Source organism: Phocoena sinus, chromosome 19 (genome assembly GCF_008692025.1).
Source record: "Phocoena sinus isolate mPhoSin1 chromosome 19, mPhoSin1.pri, whole genome shotgun sequence".
Taxonomy (NCBI): Eukaryota; Metazoa; Chordata; class Mammalia; order Artiodactyla; family Phocoenidae; genus Phocoena; species Phocoena sinus.
This window is the reverse complement of record NC_045781.1, coordinates 55,237,182-55,262,363: the sequence shown is the minus strand read 5'-3', so window position 1 is coordinate 55,262,363 and position 25,182 is coordinate 55,237,182. Positions and strand designations below refer to the sequence as shown.

General features: G+C 45.6%; 1 protein-coding gene across 5 annotated transcripts in view; it reads right to left on the bottom strand.

Annotated features, from left to right (window-relative positions):
• The window catches only part of USP10 (ubiquitin specific peptidase 10), an 88,100-nt gene extending 63,269 nt beyond the window's left edge, over positions 1-24,831 (bottom strand). For 4 of the 5 annotated variants that reach the window (XR_004346848.1, XM_032612448.1, XM_032612449.1 and 1 more), the window contains exon 1: positions 24,709-24,818. Coding sequence is in view for 4 of the 5 variants with exons in the window: in XM_032612448.1 (XP_032468339.1) it covers positions 24,709-24,729 (21 nt within the window). In the remaining variant the exon portion in view is untranslated. Of the gene's footprint in view, positions 1-24,708 lie in introns of all 5 variants that reach the window. The other variant, XM_032612446.1, reaches the window with a different exon arrangement.
• Positions 24,832-25,182: the final 351 nt, after the last annotated feature.

The following is a 25,182-nucleotide window of genomic DNA, read 5'->3' as shown; positions in this document are numbered from 1 at the left end:
GTTAGTTTCAAGATCTCCCTGAGGACAGAGACTAGGACTTGATGAAAACATTTAATCCAAAAAAGATACCATAAGCAACTGCCAACTATCAAATATGCAACGCTAAAGTATCATTTAACACCTGACAAACTGCTAGCCAGAGCTGCTCTGAGCTCCAATGTAACTCCTGTAACACCAGCCCACATATATCAATAAACAACTCCAACAAAACACACATGAATCACATCCTCTTGCCCTAATCGGACCTATTTTCTACCTTTAAAATGCATAAGTTTTTAAAAATAAGTAGTTACATTTCAACAATATAAAAAACAGTCCTTTCAGTTTTGCGACTGAGATAACAGAGGGAGTTGCTAAGAAGCTGGTATTATCAGCGTCTCTGCAAGGTACTCACTGCCCAGAGTTTTGGTTAGGATTTCTATTTCCTGTACAATGAGTATTTCCCATATGCTCACGGCAGATAAACTACATGTATCTTTTTCCTATGTATCTGTACACATATTTCTTAGACTCAAACAGAAATTCAAATGAAACATAGTAACTGCAGATAAAGAAAGGCCTGAATAGTTGGGGAGTTCATTCTCAAAGGTCAGCAAAGGTCAAGTCACTAAGGTCTCAAGTAAGGGGAGATTAAGGATAAAAGACAATTTCCTGCCATCACAGTGCTGTGGAAAAAAGGTAAATTATTTCTTTCACAGGCAAAGAAAGTCATGTTTCTTTGGTAACCACTCAAACATTTGTGGGAAGTGACATAATAAAATACCCCACATAAACCTGGAGGCTATGACTTCATTTCAGTGCTTATCAAAATCATCTCCATCACTCAACAACAATTACAGGAAGCATTACTATGAAGAAGCATTTCTTAACCACACCGTTCCAAAAAGGCAAACAGAAATACTGCTTGTACAGTAAAGTTTACCTTAAACAAATAAGAAAAAAAAAAAGTTAAAGCTACAAAAGCAAAGAAAGGCCAAGTATTTATTCAACTGCAAACCCCAGTGAGTGGACATAAATCACACTGCCCTACATTTTAGTGACAATTATTTAACTAAAACTGCATCTGAGTAAAGGTTAAAGCATCACAAGTCTTGTGACACCAAGGAGTTTATCACAGAAATTCAGGGCAGCCAATTGCCATTAAAATGTTCAAGTCTCACCATCCCCCCAAATTTTCCTAATCTTCAATCACAAATTATTTTAGATGTTTGGCAAAATGAAGAATGTTACCGAAAAGCAGGGGGAAGACTGTGCTCTTCCAAAAACTCAATATCACAAAAGGTTGTGGAAAAGTTCCAGATTACAGGAAGCTAAAGAGACAGGACAGGCACTTCCCTGGTGGCGCAGTGGTTAAGAATCTGCCTGCCAATGCAGGGGACACGGGTTCGAGCCCTGGTCCGGGACGATCCCACATGCCGCAGAGCAACTAAGCCCGTGTGCCACAACTACTAAGCCTGCGCTCTAGAGCCCGTGCTCCACAACAAGAGAAGCCACCGCAATGAGAAGCCCGCGCACCGCAACAGAGTAGCCCCCGCTGGCCAAGGACCCACGTGCAGCAACGAAGACCCAACACAGCCAAAAGTAAAATAAATAAACTAATTTATTAAGTAAAAAAAGACAAAGAAAGAAAAGAAACACATCAGGAAAACACATCAGGAAAAGGGGCACGCCCACAGCACATTTAGGGTAGAAACAAGCCACTTCACTGCAGCCCAGCCCCGGGGGCATGGCTGCTCTGGGTTGCGTCTTGGGAGCCTGGCCTAGGGCTGTACAGCCTGGGGAAGGGGCAGACGGAACTGGAAATAACCAAATAACCGTGTTCCTGCTAAAGGAAAGCAAAGACACAGTCTCAGCCCAAGGGAGGTAAGAAGAAGGAAAGGCATTTGCCAGTCGCCCGCATAACCTACAGTTGGTTCTCCACGGATCTAATGAAGCCACAGGAAACAACACTTTCTGCTTTTTCTACAGAAAGCAGGGGACACGGAGGACGACCACCAAAACGCGGCACTAGGGGGCGCTGGAGCACAGCTTCCAAAGCTCCATCTCCAGAAACACGAGTAATTATATAGGCTGCCACCAAATCCATGTCCTCTGCCTTCAAAAGGACTCAGGAAAATAAGACGTCAGCCTCTGAGGTAAAAAAATGAGGATACAAAGGCATGATGAGTAAACACATTGCTGCGTGTGCACTGCACACACTGTACAGGTTCCAAGGCAATCACCGGAACCACTGTGAACCCAGCCCCTGGGACAACGTCCCGAGAACAGACGCAAAGCCAAGCCTCGCAGGGTTCAATGACAGAACCAAGCACAAAAAGTACAAAGTCTTCTCTCTCTTTTCCCAACCCAAGGAAACTGAATTTGGGAGACAGGAGGAAACATTAAGGGCTAATAAACTGTTCCAAGTGATAAAAACTTTAATTTCAGCTCTAAAATAAGGGTATGCCAAGTGATAAAAACTTTAATTTCAGCTCTAAAATAAGCGTATGCCAGACTAAACAACCTTCAAAGTTCTTCCCAGCTCCAAAAGGATCTCCTGGATATAACCAGGAGAACACAGGTTTGGAAATGCTCTCAGACTAACACGGCTACCAGGTGGCTGGCCCCTGAACACATCATGCTGACTGAAAGAGGCCAGACTCAAAGGGCCGCACGTTGTATGATTCCCTTCATGTGAAATGTCCAGAAGAGGCAAATCCCTAGAGACAGAAAGTAGATGGTGGTTGCCAGAGGCTGGGTGGGGAGGGGATTAGGGAGTCACCACTGATGGATATGAAGTTTCTTTTGTTTTTAATACATCTTTACTGAAGTATAATTGCTTCACAATGCTGTGCTAGTTTCTGTTGTACAATCTTTCTGGAATGATGAAATGTTCTAAAATTGACTGTGGTGATACTTGCACAACTCTGTGAATATACTAAAAACCACCAAAATGTGCAGCTATTTTTTTTGTACAGCTACTTAAATGGGAGAATCCTATGGCATGAAATGATTTCAACTAAATAAATGAAGTAAAAAAGAATCAGGTAAGTACTTGCATAAAAAAAATTTAGATTTCTTTACTAAACTTTTTTTTTTTTATCAGAACCCAGTACTTGAGGACGCTAGCTGACATCTACTGAACAGTCACTGTGTGCTCTTAACTTTGGAAAGTGGTGTGGGTGGCCTGGGGAACACCTGGAGATGACACTGTTCAGTCAACGCACGGCAGAGATTTCATTGATTTAACAGTATGGATCCACACTGAACTGTGCTAGATTATGAGAATAAATTTTGAATAAGACACACATAAGGTTTGGGACATCACGACAATTAGTTTTGTCACAGTGCAAGTGGACTGCAAGTTGCAAAGAGCATTACAGATGGCAGAAGCAGACAAAGGCAGAGGGACGCAGGGAAAGGCTGATTCCTCCGCTGACTGGGTAGCACAGCAGGATTCTGCGTACTTTCTTGGGGCCAAGGAGTCCTGAGAAGGGAACAAATGGAAAAACTGTGACAAAGCCACTCCCCCAGAGAGCATCCCTCCTTAGGATTCAAATGTCAACCTACTACAGTTTAGTGTTAGCTTCATGTGGTTTGTGTATTTCATTCTGACTACTAAAGTCCTATCAAAAGTTATTCTCTCACTTCTCCAAGTAGGATTTTTGATAGGTTGGATGTATTTCTTTAAGTGCTCTCGTGGAGAGTCTAAGCTAAAACTTGTTTGCACAGACTGCATTCTCCAAATTAGAAAACATGATTCACTTAACAGAAATCCACTTTTACCAACTTTCAAGGCCTATAGTACATTACACAATGCCAGTTAAATTTTAACTTGTTTTGCTCTAAACTATTACTAAACAGCCCTCATTATACAATAACTTGGTATACAGACTTTTTATCACATGGAACAGAGCTGATAAGTTAGGGAGTCAGTGCTTGTTATCTGGGATGGCCCTAGTAGAAAGAAGTTCAAAATTCCACCTATCTTCATATCCATTACAATCACCTTGGTGCTAATCTAGGAAGGAAATGGAAGGGATGGGAAGGGGAAAAGCAGAACACCGATAAAAAAGAAACATGTGTCAAAACTCATCAAACTATATACATTAAATGAATGAAATTCACTGCACATATATAATGCCTCCATAAAGCTGGTTTTAAAAAAGGAACAGACACCAAGTTCAATTCATCTTTCCATCGCCTGCAGTTAATGCAGTACTTGGCTTATAGCAGGTGCTCAAGAGTTCTGTTGAAAAAATTCAGGTAGAGGAGGAAGAAAAGCAAAGCCCACAACAAATACAAGTTGCAGGGCTGAGGAACGATGACCTCTAGTTCTATTGCTCTACAGCAACAGTTCCACTCCCAGATGTCAGCAGGCAACAAAACTCCAACTGAACTACTCATTGTTTCTTATTCTCCTGTTTTTACTATCGCCAGAGATGCACCAGCAGGGGCACAATTTTCATTTTTAAATATAAACTTTTAATATAGTCACGATATAACATTTAATTTTTAAAAGTAACACTTAAACATAATCAAGAAAACAGAATTAAAGCTTTACAGAAAACATTAATAAGAGGATACCTATTCTGACCTAGAGAAAAATAATTATCACGTGGTCTCCCAAACTAAAGAAAAATCAACTTCCAAAATGTTAAATCTTGAAGGGGAAAAAAAAAGGGCAAAACAAACCATGGATGTGCATTGGGGCAGGTCAATCTTTTGAAAGTCCATTTTTACTCCCCATCCCTACATGCCTGACCACCAAATAAGTCTCCTGTGTCCAGCATGAAGGAGGCATTCTCTAGTCTTTCTTGCCCCCTCTCTTTCCTACTTAAACTTCTTTTTAAAAACATATTTCAGGGGACTTTCCTGGCGGCACAGTGGTTAAGAATCCGCCTGCCAATGCAGGGGACACGGGTTCGAGCCCTGGTCCGGGAAGACCCCACATGCCACAGAGCAAATAAGCCCGTGCGCCACAACTACTGAGTCTGTGTGCCACAATTAATGAAGCCTGTGCACCTAGAGCCCGTGCTCCGCAACGAGAAGCCACCCCAACGAGGAGCCCTCGCACCGCAACGAAGAGTAGCCCCCGCTCGCCACAACTAGAGAAAGCCTGCACACAGCAACGAACACCCAATGCAGCCAAAAATAAATAAATAAACAAATTTATTTTTGAAAAAAACATATTTCAGGCTTCCCTGGTGGCACAGTGGTTAAGAATCCGCCTGCCAATGCAGGGGACATGGGTTCGAGCCCTGGTCCGCATGCCACAACTACTGAAGCCCATGCACCTAGAGCCTGTGCTCCACAATAAAAGAAGCACCACAATGAGAAATCCGCGCACTGCAACGAAGAGCATCCCCCGCTCACCACAACTAGAGAAAGCCCGAGCGCAGCAACGAAAACCCAACACAGCCAAAAATAAAATAAATAAGTGCATTAAAAAAATAAATAAAAACGTACTTCACTAAGAACTCCCTATTTGCAGGCAGATTCACTTTTCTGTCATAGATGTGACTCATGTTCCTGTGGACAAAAAGTCTTTCCTTTAAAACTGAGGCACAGTAAAATTAAGAAGACTGACAGTACCAAGTGCCGATGAGGTTGCAGAAGGAGAATTAGGCACTGCTGCTGCAGACATGAACGGATATCACCACTTTAGAAAAGCTTGGCAGCTTCTTACAAAATAAAACATATACCTATCCTATGACATACAACCATTCTACTTCTAGGTATTTTAACCATGAGAAATGAAAACATATGTCCACACAAAGACTTGCACATGAATGTAGTCAACAACTTCATTCATAATAGTCAACACTGGAACAACAAATGTCTGTCAAGAGGTGAAGAGATAAACTGTGGTCCATCCATACAATGGACTATTACTCAGCCCTGAAAAGGAAGGAACCCCCACAACATGGGCAAATATCAAAAACGTTATGCTGAGTGAAAGAAGGCAGATAGAAGAGTACTCCCTATATAATTCCACATAAAGAAAATTCCAGAAAACAGAAACTTAGCCTATAGTGACAGAAAGCAGTAATGGACAGTGACAGTAATTGCCTGGCTAAGGGATGGGGATTCATGGTGAAGGGGCATGAGGGAAATTTCTGGGCAATGAAAATGTTCTATATCTTTACCATGGTGACAGTTACCCTGGTATATACATTTGTCAAAACTCAAACTGCAAGCTTAAAATCGGTACATTTATTGTATTAAATTATACCTCAATATGGTTGACTTTAATTAGACGCACATCTATAAATAAGGTGGATGAGGCAGCTGTATTATAAAAACAATTCTTGAAGACCAAAGACCATAATATTGATTTTTCATTTACATAAGTAGAATTCTTAAGTACTCTATAAATATTCACACATCAGGACTTTTTTTTTTTTTAAGATTTCATGTTCCTTGGTTCAAAGACTCTAACTAGTGCTACACAACACCACCTAAACTAGTAGGCATGTATTTGTACTGCGCTACCTGTTATCACTGTAACAGGCTCCTTTAAGCCTCCAACCTCAGATGGTTCATGACTGGCTTGGCCTTTATAACTGCCTAGATCTCCTGACCACCTACTCAAACTCCACACTACATACAGATAATAACTGCCAACAACGCTGAATCAAAACTAGTGTTGCACTAAACAGACTGCTCCATGAGCAGAAACTTGTTAAATCCATCTGTTCTACAGGATTTTTCACTTAATGCAATATGCTGGAACCAAACCAACAAAAGCTTGGCTACCGAAGGCCACCTGCCAGAAAGGAAAGTGCACCACTAAACCAGAGCTACACATTAAAAGACATCCAGGAAAAACGAAGTGTGACTACCTACATTATTTTCTTCTAATCTAATGGTCACTGCCAATGGTCTCTTCAAACACCTTGGAAAATCTAGAGATGACTACGAAAAAGGACTCATGTTAGCTGTTACACACACCCCTCTCCTTCCAATTTTAAGGAGGAAGTATAGAGAATATTCCCTTTCATGAATTACTTTGGTTGTTAATGAAAACCAAAGTTAGAAGAGTTGGTTGAAGCAGTAAAAGCTGCAAAATTACTATTTGCTGAAAATAAAAGAATGCAAAAGCAGGTGCTGAGGGCGTGAGGACCACCATGCCTACTGAGGAAGCAGTCCACTGCTTACTTTCTCAATTTAACCTCCACCTGATGGCCTGTTGAAAAATAGCCTCCGAAGACTGTAATTACGGAGGTACAGTTTACTTTACCAGCCAAGACAACAGACTGCACTCCATTCTTGAATTATGTAAGTTCACTGTTAACGATTAAAAATCTTTTACTAGAAAAATGAAACTTGGGACTTCCCTGGTGGCAAAGTGGTTAAGACTCTCCGCTCCCAAGGCAGGGGGCCCAGGTTCAATCCCTTCAAGGACCTAGATCCCACATGCATGCCGCAACTAAGAGTTCACATGTCACAACCACGAAGCCCGAGAGCCACAACTAAGGAGCCAGCCTGCCACAACTAAGACCCAGCACAACCAAATAAATAAGTAAATAAATTTAATTTTAAAAAAAGAAAAGTGAAACTCAAGACTTTCCAGAAAGTCTCCCTTATGTTAAGTATGTGAAGCTCAGGCCTTCAGTATCCTAGAAAAGAAATTTTTTTCACCCAATCAACTCACAATACTCTGTTTTTCATATAAAGGCAGAAAACCAACCCCAGGAAGAGCTCACCAAGCAGGGGAACAGGGTCAGCTGTGCAGGACAAAGGCCTCAAGCAGTGCTTCTCAGCCTTGACTATACCTTAGAATCACCTGAGGATCCTCAGGCCACAATTCTGGGTTCAATGGTGGGAGGCAGGCTTCCTGTGTGACTCTGATGTGCAGTCAGGGTTCAGAATCACTGAACACAGGGGCATTCCCACACCCAGCGATTCAGGGATGGGAGAAACTAAGCAGACAACTGGAGGGAGGGCCAGCAGAGCTATTTCGACACTCGAGTATGCCCCCAAACCAGACAGAAGAAAGTATAAAACAATTTGAGATGACTGTTCACTCTACAGGAGGACCCACTGCTTGATGAACAATCAGAGCAAGTGTTTTTACAATGGGACCGACTTTAGTGCTTTTAAGGGTTTATTTATCATTAACACGTTAAAGGCAAACAGTCAGAAGAAAAACTAGAATGCAACCAAGCTAGAAAGAATTTGATAGAAAAATTCCTCTCCAATGCCACTTTTCAGAAACGTCTTTTCCACAGACACTCCTTTGTAACTGAACTCATTTCCCATTTGCTCTTTTGCCTCAGTGAAATCTTTCACCTCCAACATGCTACTTTTTCAAAAATGACCTCCCAATCTAAACCAAGATCACTCCACCTCCTTAAGCTAGTCAATCCATCAAGCACTTGATTAGTAATAAGATCTCTCTCACATGCACTTTTCATAATAATTTTACCTTCAGGGGATTCCGTAACTCTACAAGACTTGGTCCTGTTTCTTTAACCATTCTCTCTCCTCTGGGATGGCACCTGGATACTCCCCCACCAAGCAGCTCACCTATTCTCAGCTTCAAGTATGCTGATGAATTCCAAACCCACATCTTCGACTTGGATTGCCCAACTATACTCCAGTTCCATATTTCAAGCTGCCAGCCCCTAGGCTCTTCCACTGTTATGTTCTAGCTTAACCTTAAAATCAAAAGGTCCATTATTTTCTCAAAACCAGGTTTTACACTTATGCCAATAGCAAACTTCACTGTTCTTCCAATCTTCTAGATGAGAAACCTTGACGATTATCTTGAATTATAAACCCCAACTCCTGGCACAATCTCATCAAAATGTTCAAAAATTTTTATTTGGTAAAAACAGTAGCAACTGCATGAACTGAAATAAGCATTCTAATTAAGTGATGCGTCCTGACATCCCACACAGCCACACCTGAGACCCAGAGAACAGGATCTCAAGGAGTCAAAGGCAAGAGCAGAACCTTACTGAACACAGAATATACCTCAATAATAAGATTACTAAAAAAAAAAAGGTGTGTGGGGGGGGGGGCTTCCCTGGTGGCGCAGTGGTTGAGAGTCTGCCTGCCGATGCAGGGGACGCGGGTTTGTGCCCCGGTCCGGGAGGATCCCACGTGCCGCGGAGCGGCTGGGCCCGTGAGCCACGGCCACTAAGGCTGCGCGTCCGGAGCCTGTGCTCCGCAACGGGAGAGGCCACAACAGTGAGAGGCCCACGTACCGAAAGAAAAAAACTTAAGGAAGACTATAAGATACAATAAGAAACCATCAGACAGTCCAGCATGACCTGCCAAGGAGAAAGGACAGAGTCTGAAGTCTGAGGAGCCCAGGAGGAAACGAGAAACCTGGAACAAGAGTGGGGAGGGATGAAGCGTCAGGTAAAGGACTTTGCGGCCATCCTCCCAATGTTCATTCTCTTCCTCCCCTGTTGGATAATGGTCACCCAGTTCAGAAGGCTGAAACCCCCCACTCCAGAGGGGAGCCAGCACGGCATGCCACCCCCGTAGCCCAGAGCACTTGGTTCAGGGTGACCCAGAGGGCACAAAGCTCAGGGCACTGCCAAGAATTCCGGGACACACACACACTCGTGCGCCGCTTTGTGTGCTGGGCACAAACGTGAAGCCCGCAACTACTGTAGCCATTTTGCCATTGGGGAGAAGACTAGGCTTAGGATAATAGCGATACAACACAAGTGAAGAGAAACCAGGTCTTCAAAGATGTCACTGAACCGATGAATCGAACCAACCTTGAAGCCTGACCTACCTACAGAATTTCTAGTGCCGTGAGCCAGTAAATCTCTAGTTTATGGTGTAAGCCAGTTAGAGCTGAGCTTTCTTTTACTTGTTATCAAAAGTATCCTGAGACAGAAGTGGAGTGAGTGATCCAGGAGATTCATACCAAGTAAGATCACTCAAAAAGCCAAAAAAAAAAAGTTAATCTGAAACCTAAGTCCTACTCACCCTCCCACATGGAATGCCCTCCTCCTTTCTCTCCATTTGCCCAAATCCTATTCATTTTCAAGGTCACTCATTGCTCACTTCCTTCACTCCCTGAATTCCCCCTGCAGAACTTGACATGTGCAGCACCTAGTTCAACACATCACACGTCTCAGAACCTAACCCAATGGTTCCCTCTGCTTCAGTCACCTGCTGAGTCACCCACTGCCTACACAGGGTCAGAACCCTCTGGCTGCCTTCCTGAGCAGCTACGAGCAGTAGCTAAACCAGCCTTCAGCAAACGTGAGCCAGCTGACTGGCAAATATTATATAAAAAGATCTTCCTCAATCTTCTGCAAATATTTCATAGTGTAACTTGCTTTTGATCAAATCAGTATGTAGTTTAAAAATAAAAACATAAAAAACTTCATGTTTTAATTTACCACTAATCATTTCCTTAATATTACTAAGCAAAATGTATCTCCCATTCTGCCTCCAAGTAACCAACGAATTAAAGATGTTCATCTTTCACTTTACAATACTGTGCTTTAACTATCTCTGGGAAATAAGATCATCCACTCACAATGAGAAACGGCTAATAAATGGAGCCAAAAAATGCCAAACATTACTGTTTTTAGTATGCATAAAATATAACTTGTGGATACTCCACAGTACTTAAAAATAACATTGAAGGAAAATGTTTAATAATCAAGAGTGTTTACAATACAAGAAATGAGGAAAAAATACTAAACAACATACAGCATAGTCCTAGGTTATTAAAAAAGAAAATGCATTGTCACAAATACATTACAAGGAAGCCGCCCTGTTCCCTACGCAACCCGTGCCAGCTGCTCAGCCCAAGGCCTTCGCTTCCTCCACCCCCGGCCCCAGGCTGAGTTGAGGCCTTCAGCACTTCTCAACTGGACCTGAGTGCCTAACTGGTCTTCCTGCCCCCGGACTCATCCTTCACCCTCCAAACCACATGCAGCCACCACACTGCTTTCTCTAAAATGTGAACCTGATTATTTTGGTCCCTAGGAACAGGCTCGCAAGGCCCCGGAGACCTTTCAAGACAAAAGGCTCCAGCAGAGCACGCAAGAGGCCCCAGGGCTGCGCCCCACCGCCCAGAACTGCAGGCTCAGGGCCATCCACACAGGGTCTCTTGCCCAGAGCGCCCTCTCTCCCACCAGGAGGGGCGCCGCTGGCTTCTCCTCACATTACAGAACTCAGTTCCAAAGTCTGCTCTTCGGGAACTACTTTCCTAACAAACATGAGTTACTCACTCTGGACTTCAACAGCTGACGAGACTCTTTCCCACACTCAACCATGGACTTCCTGAATATACCGACGGTGTTATATCTTTCATTAATTTATCAATAATATTTTTGAGCACTTACTACATTCTAGGCCCGGGGAATGTATAAGTGAACAAGAGAAATCCTTGCCCTCGTTAATCTTACATTCTCGTAGGGAGAGAGAAAATGAACAAAATAACTATGTTAGGATATTAGATACAGGGTATCAGAAGGTGGTAGGTGCTGTGAAGAGAAAGCAAGGCAAGAAGGTGGTGGGGGTTCAGGAGGCTGTATTTTAAAGAGGCCAGGGAGGCAGGCCATCCTGAGAAGACATCACCCACACCGAAAGCGCCCAGGGCCAGGCAGCAAGCTCGTGGGCTGAGGCGGGGCACGCTGCAGCAGAGGGTCTCGGGTAGAGAGGACTTATTCGTACTCATTTTTGTGGCACTTAGCTGAGCTCAAAAAAATAACCAGTGGATGGGGCCTCCCTGGTGGCACAGTGGTTGAGAATCCACCTGCCAATGCAGGGGACACGGGTTCGAGCCCTGGTCTGGGAGGATCCCACATGCCGCGGAGCAAATAAGCCCATACGCCACAACTACTGAGCCTGCGCTCTAGAGCCCACGTGCCACAACTACCGAAGCCCGACCGCGCGCCTAGAGCCCGTGCTCCGCAACAAGAGAAGCCACCGCAATGAGAAGCCCACACACCTCAATGAACAGTAGCCCCCGCTTGCTCAAACTAGAGAAAGCCCATGGCAGCAACGAAGACCCAACGCAGCCAAAAATAAGTAAATAAAATAAAATAATAAAATAAATATTTAGGGCTTCCCTGGTGGCGCAGTGGTTGAGTCCACCTGCCAATGCAGGGAACGCGGGTTCGTGCCCTGGTCCGGGAGGATCCCACATGCCGCGGAGCGGCTGGGCCCTTGAGCCATGGCCGCTGAGCCTGTGCATCCGGAGCCTGTGCTCCGCAGCGGGAGAGGCCACAGCAGTGAGAGAGACCCGCGTACCGCAATAAATAAATAAATATTTATTTATTTAGTGGATAAATGTGACATTGGCTGAGATATCTAAGGTGACAAAGGTGGCGAACACAAAACATAACTGAGGCAAGCCAACGGAAAGTCCTCTTTCCACACTCACCGCTGACACACACTTGGGCTCTCCACCTTGGAAGGTAGACAGCTCTGTGGTTCTTGAATTTGGGGATAACAGCGTTTGTTCAGAGCAGGCCAACAAAGGATCAATGCTATGGACCACTAACTGGGACTGGGAAAGCTATGGTGAAGGCATTTTATTTACATCAGTAACGGTCCTCTGATCTCAGCTACACCCGTTGAGAAACAGCCCAAAGAATGAAACAAAACAGCTTATTAGCTGATACACAGATCAGTCACCTGGATTCAAGAAACTACACAACAGAGATAGAGAGAGTCGTGAAACCCTTAAAGGAAACTTAGAGGTCACCTGCATTCTTAATCCAAGAATTACAACCGATCTGAATACCTCAGGAGCAGCCCACCTCTTCTGCATCAGCTCTCATTATTACAAAGGTATTTCTAGGGAGGGCAAAGCTGTCCCGTGTGGTTCTGAACACCGTCATCCTGATCTTCATTCCTAGAACTGCAAACACCAAAACAAACCCTCGTGCAGTTCTGAACCTGACAGCCAGCCAGCTGCTCCCACATGCAGGACAGTGGGGCCACTGGAGGGGAAGCAGACCCCTCAGCGCTCAAGAAAGCCTTCCTGAGCCCCAGGCCCCTCCCGGGCCCCTGTGCTCCTACCCTGAACACCTGCCAGACTCTATCTAGCCAGAAGACCATCTGTGTACTGTGCCCTCCGCCAGGCAGGGCCATGCTATCCTTCCGCCACTCAGGCACTTGGCCCATTCGGGGCCAGCAGGCTGCAGGCCTCCGGGAAGGGCTGACTCACCAGGGAGGAAAGACACGGCACCCCCAGAATCAAAGTCCACAGGACCCTCCAGGCTCGCTGTGCACGACATATGTGGGCGGGAGGAAGCTAACTCAGATCTCTGTTTTCAACCAAAAAGAAGTCAATGGCAAAGAAACAAACTGGCAACGTATTTTACTTTCTGTCCACCTTAAAAAGAAAAGAAACTCATTTTTCAACATGTGTCAGTGGGTGAGAGGCAAACTCTTTCCAAACTGAGCTGCGACTGTGTGTCCAGGACTAGTCATGGCTAGGATATTGCTACAGTGTCACTGCGTGTGAAGTTCAATTTACAGCCAGAAACTTCCAGCCAAAACTGAAGAGAACGCTTTTTAAGGTTTTTTTTTTTTAAGCTATCTCTTAGCTCGTTCTCACTGAATAGAACTCTAGTCACAGATGAAAAAGGAAGTTTGTGCTCCTGGCACTTAACTCACACTGTGTAGTGTGGCATGGAAAAGCCAAGAATTCAGTAAGAACCAAGACGGAACCAAGAGTGATTATTTTAACACCAATTTGTGACAAACTGGAGACAAGAACTTCTAAGCTGACAAATCCATGACCAGCAACCAAAAGAAGGCAGCAAGAGTTTCCGGCAGCAAATTGGCTTAATGCTCTGCACAAATCCCCAAAGAGATCTTGACCACAAATGGGCTTCGGGATGAATTAGGAATTCTGTTCCATCTCGCTGGGACATCACACGGTCACAGTTAAATCGAGCTGTGGCCGAGTCTGTGCTGCCCTCACACCGTCCACAAGGGCCCCATCTCACCGCACGGAGCACAGCAGTCTCTCGTGGCTACGGGGAACATAATGTTCATGTATGTGTGGGTGTGTGTATATATATATATATATATGTGTGTGTGTGTGTGTATATTTGTAATTGTGTTTTGCAGCTTATGAACCCCAACACAGGCCTCAACACAGAGCAAGAGCTGGATACATGTTTGTTGAGAAGGAATGAGTCAATGAGTTAGTTACTGAACTTCAAACAACACTGAACTCTCATTCTGAAGACCCAGTACGGCAGGTCTTCAAACGGCAACATTTTCAGGCTCCTCGATTCACTCTACTCAGTGCTAAAATTAATATTATCTCTCAGAGAGCCACAAACCTGTATCTTTTGTTGTTGTTCATACCTAACCTAGACTGGAAAAGTTTTTAAATGTGCAAAATAAGATTTAGTTAATCCTATTCATGGAAAAGTGCTCGGCAGGTTAAGGGAAAAGGCTGTAAACAAAACTATGTGGAGGGAGACTTCCCTGGTGACGCAGTGGTTAAGAACCCGCCTGCCAGCGCAGGGGACACGGATGCGAGCCCTGGTCCGGGAAGATCCCACATGCCGCGGAACAACTAGGCCCGTGCACCACAACTACTGAGCCTGTGCTCTAGAGCCCGTGAGACACAACTACTGAGCCCGCGAGCCACAACTACTAAAGCCCACACGCCTAGAGCCCGTGCAACAAGAGAAGCCACCACAATGAGAAGCCCGCACACCACAACGAAGAGTAGCCCCACTCGCCACAACTAGAGAAAGCCCGCATGCACCAACGAAGACCCAACACAGCCCCCAAAATTCATTAATTAATTAATTAATTTTAAAAGAAACTATGTGGAGGCTCTGACACCTGCATATGGCTGAGGCCCTGGGGGGCTGAGGGAAACACAGACTTGGGGGCCTAATTAGGAGTCCCTACTTAGTGTGTCTGGATGGCCACCAGGATGCCAGGTGACCTGATGAGAGAAGACCATGACCAAGGATCACAACTTAAAACATACTATTACATAAAAGGATCCCAGGGCTTCCCTGGTGGCGCAGTGGTTGAGAGTCTGCCTGCCGATGCAGGGGACGCGGGTTCGTGCCCCGGTCTGGGAAGATCCCACATGCCATGGAGCAGTTGAGCCTGTGAGCCATGGCCGCTGAACCTGCATGTCCGGAGCCTGTGCTCCGCAACGGGAGAGGCCACAACAGTGAGAGGCCCACGTACAGCCAAAAAAAAAAAAAAAAAAAAAGATCCCAAACGTCTAAAATTTACTACAAAGAGTACCAAAGGGAAGCATTTCAAAATATTAACGAACGTCATCCCAAACGTCGTGAGTTACTAGGGGTGATGCTTTTCCTAACATTTTCTTTATTTTCTAGGAGCATAATCAAGTACCTAATGCTTGTTTTAAAGGTGCCCCCCCCCCAAAACAGAAAGGGAATAATGTCCCCAAATGACCTTCACCTACCAACTCTACCCAACTATCACTGAGGATATTCAAGGGCTATTTGCCTTGCATTAATCTGCCTCAGATGACCCCAAAAGAATGTCCTAATTTTTACCCCCTCAAAGTTTTGAGATTTAAGATGCTTGAGGTGCTGAGGTGAGCAGAGCGAACACTCTGAGATCTGGAGGAGAGCCGGAAGAGGGACACACCCTTGCCACCCCATGCAGGACCTCAAGCGGGCCTCTGCACAGCCATCTCCCTTAGCAACGCTAACAGAGAGCGGGACGACCCACTTCCTCGAACCCATGCTTTCCCACAGATGCCCACCTGCTGACAAGGGCAGACGCCGTCTAGGCTGGACTCGCAAGGTCCCTCGCCCCTCCTGACTTCGGTCCCGGCCCCTCACCCTACACGCCAGGCACCCATGGAGCCCACGTGCTCCGGCGTACCACAGGCTTTGAGACTTTGGTCCTCTGCATGCTTTCCCCCCACACCCTGTCCTTGTGCTCCTCTGCTCAAATGTCGCCTTTCTAGGAGAGTCGTCTTCCCAGCTTCCCCTGATCTCCCCCTTGTCCAATCCACGTGACGCTGCCACTCCTCCCCACCTCCACGGCACCCTGCCCACTGTGGTTCGTGGGAGGCCCCCGTGAGCCCACTGGGACGGTTCTGCAGGGTGGGCAGAGTGTGAGGGCGTGCCGCCCTCCTCCACACTCTCCCCGGGGTAAGGCTGGCTGCCCGCACCTCAGCACCCAGCGTTCTGGGTTCTCAGGGGCTCCCCACACCCTCCAGCTGGCAGAGCCGTCTCCGGCTGGGTATCAGCCAAGGCGCCGCTTCCGGGAGCCCATCCTTGACTTCCCAGGGCCACGCCGACAGACCTTGTGCCCTCCCTCCCGACTCAGTCCTCAGCTTGGAATGACACAGGCATTACTGTGACTATCTGATTAGCGTCTGTCTCCCTCACTAGACAGTAAGCTCCCTGGTAAGAGGGACAATGCCCGTCTCTGCTCATCACTCCATCCTCAGTGCCTGGTACACAGTAGCCACTCAATAGCTACCTGCTGAATGAATGAATGCATGCATGAATGAATGAATGAAAGTCTTTGACTGTATTGTTCACACCTCTGTTACAGGAATTAACACCCTAAAACAGTATTTTCCAATTAGCCTGTTTCCCTCTCCCACTACCCTGAGAACTTCTAAAGCACAGAAACTCTCTTTTCAGCTCTATGCTGCTAATGCCTGGCCACCAAAATTTTTTGTTTGAACAATTACAAAAGGTATCAAGTCCTTTATATGTAGTTCTGAATAAAGGTGTCTGGTATCCTACAAATTAATTCCAAAGGACACAGAATGCAACCCCTTAAAGACCTCATTTTGCACTTTATTAGAAGTAGTTGAATATGGTTTCTGGGGAGAGGACCTGACATGAGAAATGGGAGTTTTTTTGGATGTTTTTCTTTCTTTTGCCATTGCAGTACTTTGATAAAAACAAAGTGGGAGGGACTTCCCTGGCAGTCCAGTGGTTAAGACTCCACACTTCCACTGCAGGGGGCATAGATTCGATCCCTGGTAAGGGAACTAAGATCATGGCGTGGCAAAAATAATAATAATAATAAATAATGATAAATAAATAAACAAAAACACAAAGAGAGAGGTGAACAAAGCCTGATTTTGGAGGAGACGGGGAAAACCCAGGTTCATTACCCAATTCCCCACTATGCACTAGGGTTGATGACCTATCAACCTCTCCAAATAACAAAAGGGTTGTCCTCTCAGTAATCTTCTTTAGTGCAGAGTTGACCAAGAGACAAGAATTTAATTTTGAATCAGACATTTTTTTTTACAATACAGAAACTGAACAGCATGGCTGCTATAATTAAGGGGTTGAACATCTTCAAAATATCATTTCTTTTTAAAATAATGGTTTGGGCATTTTAATAGTCATAAATTTCTACTGCACTTCTACAGTTCTCAGTATACAGGTCCCAGGGAACCACTTTAACCTCCAGAACATCTGCTCCATCCCCTGGCAAAATCTGGTAAAAATAAGAACACTTCCTATACTTGAATAGATGCCTTCAATAGTTTTAGAAACAAGACTAGCTCCAAAAAATCCAGCTCAGTGACTACCTGGTTAGAAGAGACCGCATTATGAGACAAGGGAACAAAAACAACAATGCCCAAACACAAAAAGGCACAGAAGACAGACATCAAGGTGAGGACCGAGGATCAGGGAGGAAGAGAGGGACATACTTTTTACTTTAAATATTTCTGTTTCAGAAATTGCAAGTCTTTATTCTGTATTTTAAAATAAAATCAGTGGGACTTCCCTGGTGGCGCCGTGGTTAAGAATCCACCTGCCAATGCAGGGGACACGGGTTCGAGCCCTGGTCTGGGAAGTTCCCACATGACTTGGAGCAACTAAGCCCATGCGCCACAGCTACTGAGCCTGCGCTCTAGAGCCCGCAAGCCACAACTACTGAGCCCGCGTGCCACACTACTGAAGCCCTCGTGCCTAGAGCCCATGCTCCACAACGAGAAGCCACCGCAATGAGAAGCCCGCGCACCGCAACGAAGAGTAGCCCCCGCTCGCCGCAACTAGCGAAAGCCTGCACGCAGAAACGAAGACCCAACGCAGCCAAAAATAAATTAATTAAAAATCAGTAAGAACTTTCACCAAAATGCACTCTACACAAAATTTTGTAATTAATAATTAGTAGCAGATTAGCAACCCTTAGTAATTACTAACACATTAATATCTTTAAACATGTAAACCTTTATTTCATTCATTTGCCCATTCCATGAACCTTCACTGAGGAACTACCATGGGGGAGTCACACTGTGAAACATCAGGCCTTTATCAGTTCGGCCAAGTAGAAAAGGCAAAGGATAGAAGTCCAAAGACCTGCTCTTAAGTCCCTGATGGCTCATTTAAGAGCCATGCGACTTCACATCACAACCTCTTTTTTTAAACTTTTTTTAAATTTTTATTTATTGATTCATTTATTTTTGGCTGCATTGGGTCTTTGTTGCTACGCGCAGGCTTTCTCTAGTTGTGGCGAGCGGGGGCTACTCTTCCTTGCGGTGTGCGGGCTTCTCATTGTGGTGGCTTCTCTTGTTGTGGTGCACGGGCTCTAGGTGCATGGGCTTCAGTTTTGGCACGCGGGGTCAGTAGTTGTGGCTCGTGGGCTCTAGAGCGCAGGCTCAGTAGTTGTGCATGGGCTTAGCTGCTCCGCAGCATGTGGGATCTTCCCGGACCAGGGCTCAAACCTGTGTCCCCTGTATTGGCAGGTGGATTCTTAACCAACGCGCCACCAGGGAAGTCCCACAACCTCTTGAGTCTCACTTTATTCATCTGTAAAATGATGAAAATACATTACAGAGTTGCCGTAAGGATCAAACCAGTCACGGCACTTCATAAACCATGCAGCTTATACACTGCACAACTTTCTCCACATGCTGATTGCTGCAATGCTTAATTTTATAATAAGTATGTTATTCCTTATCCAATTATCCGATCTACCCAAAAGGCCTACTCTCCAGGGTCTCAAATAAATACACACATCTTGGCAGCCACTTGAGGGGAATTACTATTTAAATATCGAGAGAAGTTTTTTATAACATCAGGCAAGAATCTCTGAAAACTCCAGAATTAAATGTCATTTTCAAATTCTCTTCTATCCCCCCCCAAGTCCTATCACAAGAAAAAAATTGATGTTTTCAAAAAAAAAAAATAGAAAGGGTATATATTTTAACGATGAAAGTCTCTCAAAGGAGGCAACTGCTTCACTCCTCTGGAGTTATGAACTGTCTAAAATAGGAGAGACACAAAAGATGGACACCAGAAATCCTCTTGACAATTATCAGAATACCAAATAAATTCACAAGTTGAGTGGCCCTGACTAAATTTAAATGAATATAATAAAATTTAACATGTATTGCTTATATCCAGAGCAAAGGATACCATCATGTTTATGCAAGAACAATTAAACAATGCAGACTAACTCATTAGACCAAAAGGCCATCAAAACGTCCCCCCCAGAGCCATGTATTACATGTTCTTGGGCGGTGCTAGTTCTAGTTCACAAGGCCCATGGCTTGCAACTTGTAATTTATACAGATATCCAGCTTTATTCAACATATTTTAAAACACAGAAGTGAGTGTTTTTGACTTGTACTCACAATAATGATAAACTTCTATTTTTGTGAACAGTGAGGAGAGTAAGTTGAGAAAATGGTCTGAAAAGCTGTCCCCACCGCTTCCCGTGCAACCAGCGCACCTCATGGGACTAAAGCCCCAGGAGCGGGGGGGGGGGGGGCCATGGTATTCATGGGACCCCTCCCTTCCCACCCCAGCCAGCTCGTTCACAGTAACAGGTCTGTAACATGAACCCCTCTATTTTGTGCGGTCTTAAATGCACATTTTTTCCTACATTCAGTTTCTTACAGCAGGAATACCTCTAATATTATTCAATTAACACTTAAGGGTTTTTTTCACAGTAGCTCCAATGACAACGTAAGTTTGCAGCTGTCACGGTGAATCTTTTGAAACTTTAAAGACTACTTGCTACAAAAGAGCACGGGCATGCCAGCATTTCTTCATAAAACAAGTACAAATGGGGAAACAAAACTGTACCATCAGAAAAAGAGAGGGAGAGAGAGAGAGAGAAAGGCGGGCAGCTATATGTAAAACCAAAGGCACAAGAGTGGGGCACCAGCCTTTCTATTAGGAGGTACTTTCATTCCTAATGCACTACTTGTGAGACTCTTAAATCACAGAGTGTGGACTTACGAGATGGCCCTTGAGCTGATACCAGAAAAATACATTGAGAACTGGTCTGAAGAGTGACAACCAGTAAAGCTGCAGACGAAGCCCAGGAGGGAGGGGCCTGAGGGACAAGAGCAGGCGTCCTGGGTGCGCAGACCCTTGGTGCAGACCTGGGCTAACGCTCTGCAGGCACATGGTCATCTCTCAATTCTCAAGTGAGCCAGAAAGGGAAAGTCCAGGAAGACACGCTGTATTCTCTCACTCCCTGCCCCAAACCACACTTCCACTCTACACCTCACCGACCCTGTTCCCAGGAGAGGGCAACCTGAGCACAGCGCCTTTCAAAACAGGGAGCAGCGTGGAGCTATTGGTTCCTTGGGTCTCCTGCTGAAAATGGGGTCATATCTGCGGAGCTTTTAAACAGTCAGAAAGTAGCCCACTCATGAAAAGTCTACACTCTGAAGACTCCACATCTAGGTTTACGATAGATTCTACAATTCCTGATTCTTGAAACAAACAGTACTATAAACCTACCCCACGGGCTACCTTTATCTTGCCTATTGTTCTTAGTACAGACTGCACTGACAGAAACGGTCACAGAAAGACCTATTGGGAGATCACTTCAATAAACAGGAAAACTGCAGTCCAAGCACAAGTAAGTCTTTGGAAATGAACATCTACACTGCTGAAGTAGCACTAAAGTGACAAATGACAGTAATCCAGTGGCCCAAGGCCAGTAAATTCCACTGCAAACAGATTTATCTGTCTTGTGCCACAGTGATTCTTGCATGTGTGGCAGTAAAGACAACTGTAACAGCGTAATTACAAATTCAAAAGCAAGTGCTTCCCACTGTTTTGGTATTTAGTATATTATCAGTAAGAAGTGTCCTCAGCAACCACCCTTAATGTGCCACTTGAAAAACCAGATCCATTAACAGCAAGTATTTGCCTGTCTGAAATTTGTAAAAACACAAGAACAAACAAAAAATAACCCTGATGAACTATAATTCAAGCAGAGACGATACAACTTTTCTCAATTACTTCAATATTATATTCTGAACACAGCACAAAGTAAATGTGCCACTAGGCCTGGCATTAAATAATCATTAAGCTTTGGAATTCTTTTCTCCTTTAAGTTTTCCTATGCAAACCACTATTCAAGTCACTTCAGTTCCACATAAAAAAGCTCTCGAATATATGTCCGAACTGTTGCTCTAGAGAGGAATTTGGAATGAGGCGGTCCACTTACTATCTGCTCATTTCAGGACCCTGGTCCCCACAAGACAGGCTCCAGAGGGTGAGGGTGAGGCCCTGGATAAGGCTCATCTCCACTGCTCCTGTGTAAAAACCACTGAGGCGACCACCAACGCACAAGCTTCAAATGGCTTATCTAGTCTCAGGACATGTTTCAAGATTTTGCTGTCACGATGCAAAGGAAAACTGGTATCTCCAAATATCCCGTATTTCAAATAATTTTATTTACTTCAGTTGCTCACTATGAAACTCCAATAAAAATGTATCTCTTTGGAGAACTACTAATACAGCTTTCAGTTACAAAGATATGCAACGATACAGCAACACTCTACCATATGCTGTAAACTGGATCCAAGAAATTCCACAGTGTAAAATGTGGGCGCCACAATGCTGTATGTGAGGCAGTGAAAAGATGAGGGGGAGCCCGCTGCACAGGACCAGGACGGGAGCAGCCACACAATGTCCAAATAGGATGTACGAAGCATTATTGTAGAGTTTTCACTATAAATGACTGCAATGATCACAAAAATCTCTTCTGGTTTACGGCAGAATTGGTCAGTTCAAATTAATTACCCCAAATCATTTAAATCAGTTCCCTCATGCCAACAAATGTCAGAGATGTACTTTCACTTCAACTGTCAAAGTTCGCTGTATTTATTAAAATGTGTTGAAAACTACTGGCATTAGAAAAGTTTCTAAGTTTTGCACTGTTTCATGTCAATCCAGGGAAAAGGGTTCAATCATTGGTATGGAAATAGGCTATAAACTATATAAATGTTTTAAACTGTAACCTTAAAAATCCAATTTTAAAATAGGACCCTTATAAAAACTTAATAAAAGAAAAAAGAAAAGAAAATAGGACCCTTACTGTTAATCTGTGATTGATATCCCCAATAATAAACAAGTAACACGCATAATAACAAGTAACAGTGCTTAGCAGAGAGCAAGAGCCCAACCAATACTTGGTGAATTAATGAATGGCCATGACTGTGGCAGGACCTTCAGGACAGCAGGTAACTGAATAAAACAAAATTATTAAAATGCTTAGCCTGACTCAAGCAGGATCCAATCATTAAATCCTATCACATATGTTTCATTACTTGTTTTCATTACTATTCTTCTAAAAAGAAAATTAGGAAAAGAAAGAAAAATATGAGAACTCATACTATTTCCTTTCCTACCTTCTGCATGCTACAACTTAAAAGCATTTTAATCACACTTTAATTTTTTTTACAAATTTATTTTTGGCTGCATTGGGTCTTTGTTGCTGTGTTTTCTCTAGTTGCGCCACGCAGGCTTCTCACTGCAGTGGCTTCTCTTGTTGCGGAGCACAGGCTCTAGGCACGCGGGCTTCAGCAGTTGTGGCACGCAGGCTCAGCAGCTGTGGCGCACGGGCTTAGTTGCTCCATGGCATGTGGGATCTTCCCGGACCAGGGCTCGAACCCGTGTCCCCTGCATTATGTTCAGCTAACTGTTGCCACTCCAATTTTCTAAAGATGTGTATAGGCAATATTGCTGTATAAAACATAAATACTAGGACATTTAGGAAAGTAAATGAAATTACAATCACTTTTACCTATTCTCACCACTCATTAACATTTCACTTTGCATTGCGATTGGTGCTTCTGATAATGGAAGTGGGGACTTCCCTGGTGACGCAGTGATTAAGAATCCGCCTGCCAATGCAGAGGACAGGGTTCGAGCCCTGGTCCGGGAAGATCCCACGTGCGGCGGAGCAACTAAGCCCGTGCGCCACAGCTACTGAGTCCGTGAGCCACAACTACTGAAGCCCGTGCACTTAGAGCCCGTGCTCCGCAACAAGAGGAGCCACCGCCATGAGAAGCCTGCGCACCGCAATGAAGACTAGCCCCCGCTCGCCACAACTAGAGAAAGCCCGTGCGCAGCAACAAAGACCCAACGCAGCCAAAAATAATAATAAAATTAAAATTTTTTTTTAAATAAGAGCAAAGCTTAATTTAAAAATAAAATTTAAGGTGAGAAAAAGGTAAACACCAAATCTCTTAAGGAAACAAATCTTTGAATTGCACCCTTGTAAAACTTATTCAACCACTACTAAGCCCTTTTTTTTGTGCAAAGAACTATACTGAGTTACTTTAAAACGCAAATGTACAAGTGAACAAAAGTTTAAAGCGGAAAGTTGTAGAGCAAACTAAAGTGCCAAAAGTTTAACAAAATTGCTGCTTCCTGTAAGATCTCATTTTTTTTTAAGTTATCGAGTCTCAAATTCTACGACACGCATTAATTCCAATAGTTACTAAAACCTGACTCTATTTCCAAAAGGGCAAGAAAAACCAATTGCTTTGAAAGGGTTACGATTTACCGGCCACCAGTTTTCCAACAGCTACTTTGTTTCATTTTCCCTTATTTAATACAACAGCACACTGAGATGATATAAAAACGCGCAATAACTTCTAGGGCTTAGAAGTCAACACATCAGCGGTCCACAGCAAGCCTGACAATACCACATGCCGATTTTTATCCAGACCAATTGTATTTGGGGGAGTGGGGAGAGGGAATAAGAGTTCAACTCTACACTCATATCTCTCTAAAAGGGTGAGATTTACTCTTTCTTTCCACTACGGGATTATCACAAACGACCCCTAAGATACCGCTCTGACAGGGTGCGTTAGTAGTGTCAGCCAGGCTGAGGCGGATTCGTGCAAAAGATGTCACTCAAAGGCAGGTACAAGTATGGTCCTGGCGAGTTATTTCGAGTTTTCTTCGCACCAGTAACCTTAGGCTGCTTCTTAGTGACTTGAGTCTAAAAGTCAGAACACCGGCAAGCCGCCCCCCCGCCCCGGGTCAATCAAACTGCGAAAGCAACCTTTGGGGCCATGGGGAAAACGAGGCACCCCAAATCTTGGTGGCTCGTTCCAGGCAGAGAGGCGACCACAGGGCGTGGAAGGCTGTGCCGCCCCGGGGCCTCCCGAAGATTCCCGGTTGCCTCCCGGGGCAGCCAGGGCCCCATCTGCACCGCCGGCTCGCCCCGCGGTCCAGCCCCGAGGTTAACCCCTTCGCGCCCCCCACGCCCTCTCCAGGCCGGCCCGGGCGCCCTCTCTCCGCCGCCCCTCTGAAGCGGGGCCCGGTGGGCTCTGGCGCGGGGCGGGCCGGGCAGCAGGCGGCGGAGGCGCGGAGGCGGCGGGAGGCTCGGGGCCTAGTCCCGGGCAGCGTGTCCCGGCGCCCTCCCCCACTCCCACACGCTCGCTCGGGGCCGGGGTGCGCCCGCCCGCCCGTCCGCCCCGGCGCCCACCCGCCCGCGGCCCGGGGCCCCTTCCCGCCGAGGGCGCCGGCCGGGTGCTACCTGCGGGTTGCGGAGGGCCATGGCGGCCCGTTTCAATGAGCCTCGGCGCTCGTCCGACTCCTCACGCTGCTTCCCCCGCCGCCGCCATCTTCTCGCCCGCACATACACACTCGCATAGGCCGCCGCGCCTGCGCACGGGCCGCGTGCCGCGGGGCGCGGGGAGGCCGGGCGCGCCGAGCGCGCGCTGCGCAGGCGCGGCCGACAGGTGGGCGTACGCGGCGGGAGTCGGCCCGGGGCGGACAGCGAGCCCGCGGCCCTCAGCGGATGCGGGCCCGCCCGCCGCGGACCTGGACCTCCCGGGTCCGGCTGCGGCGCCGGAGGGGAAAGGACAGTGGATGGAGGTGATAACGCCAAAGCGCCCGGTCGGCCCGGCTTTCTTACCAGCCGGGAGGCCACCTGGATGGCGGGCGGGACTCGGGATGTCCGGAGCCCGGGAGCCGCGGCCTGAAGTCCGCCCGCGCCCCCGAACCCCAG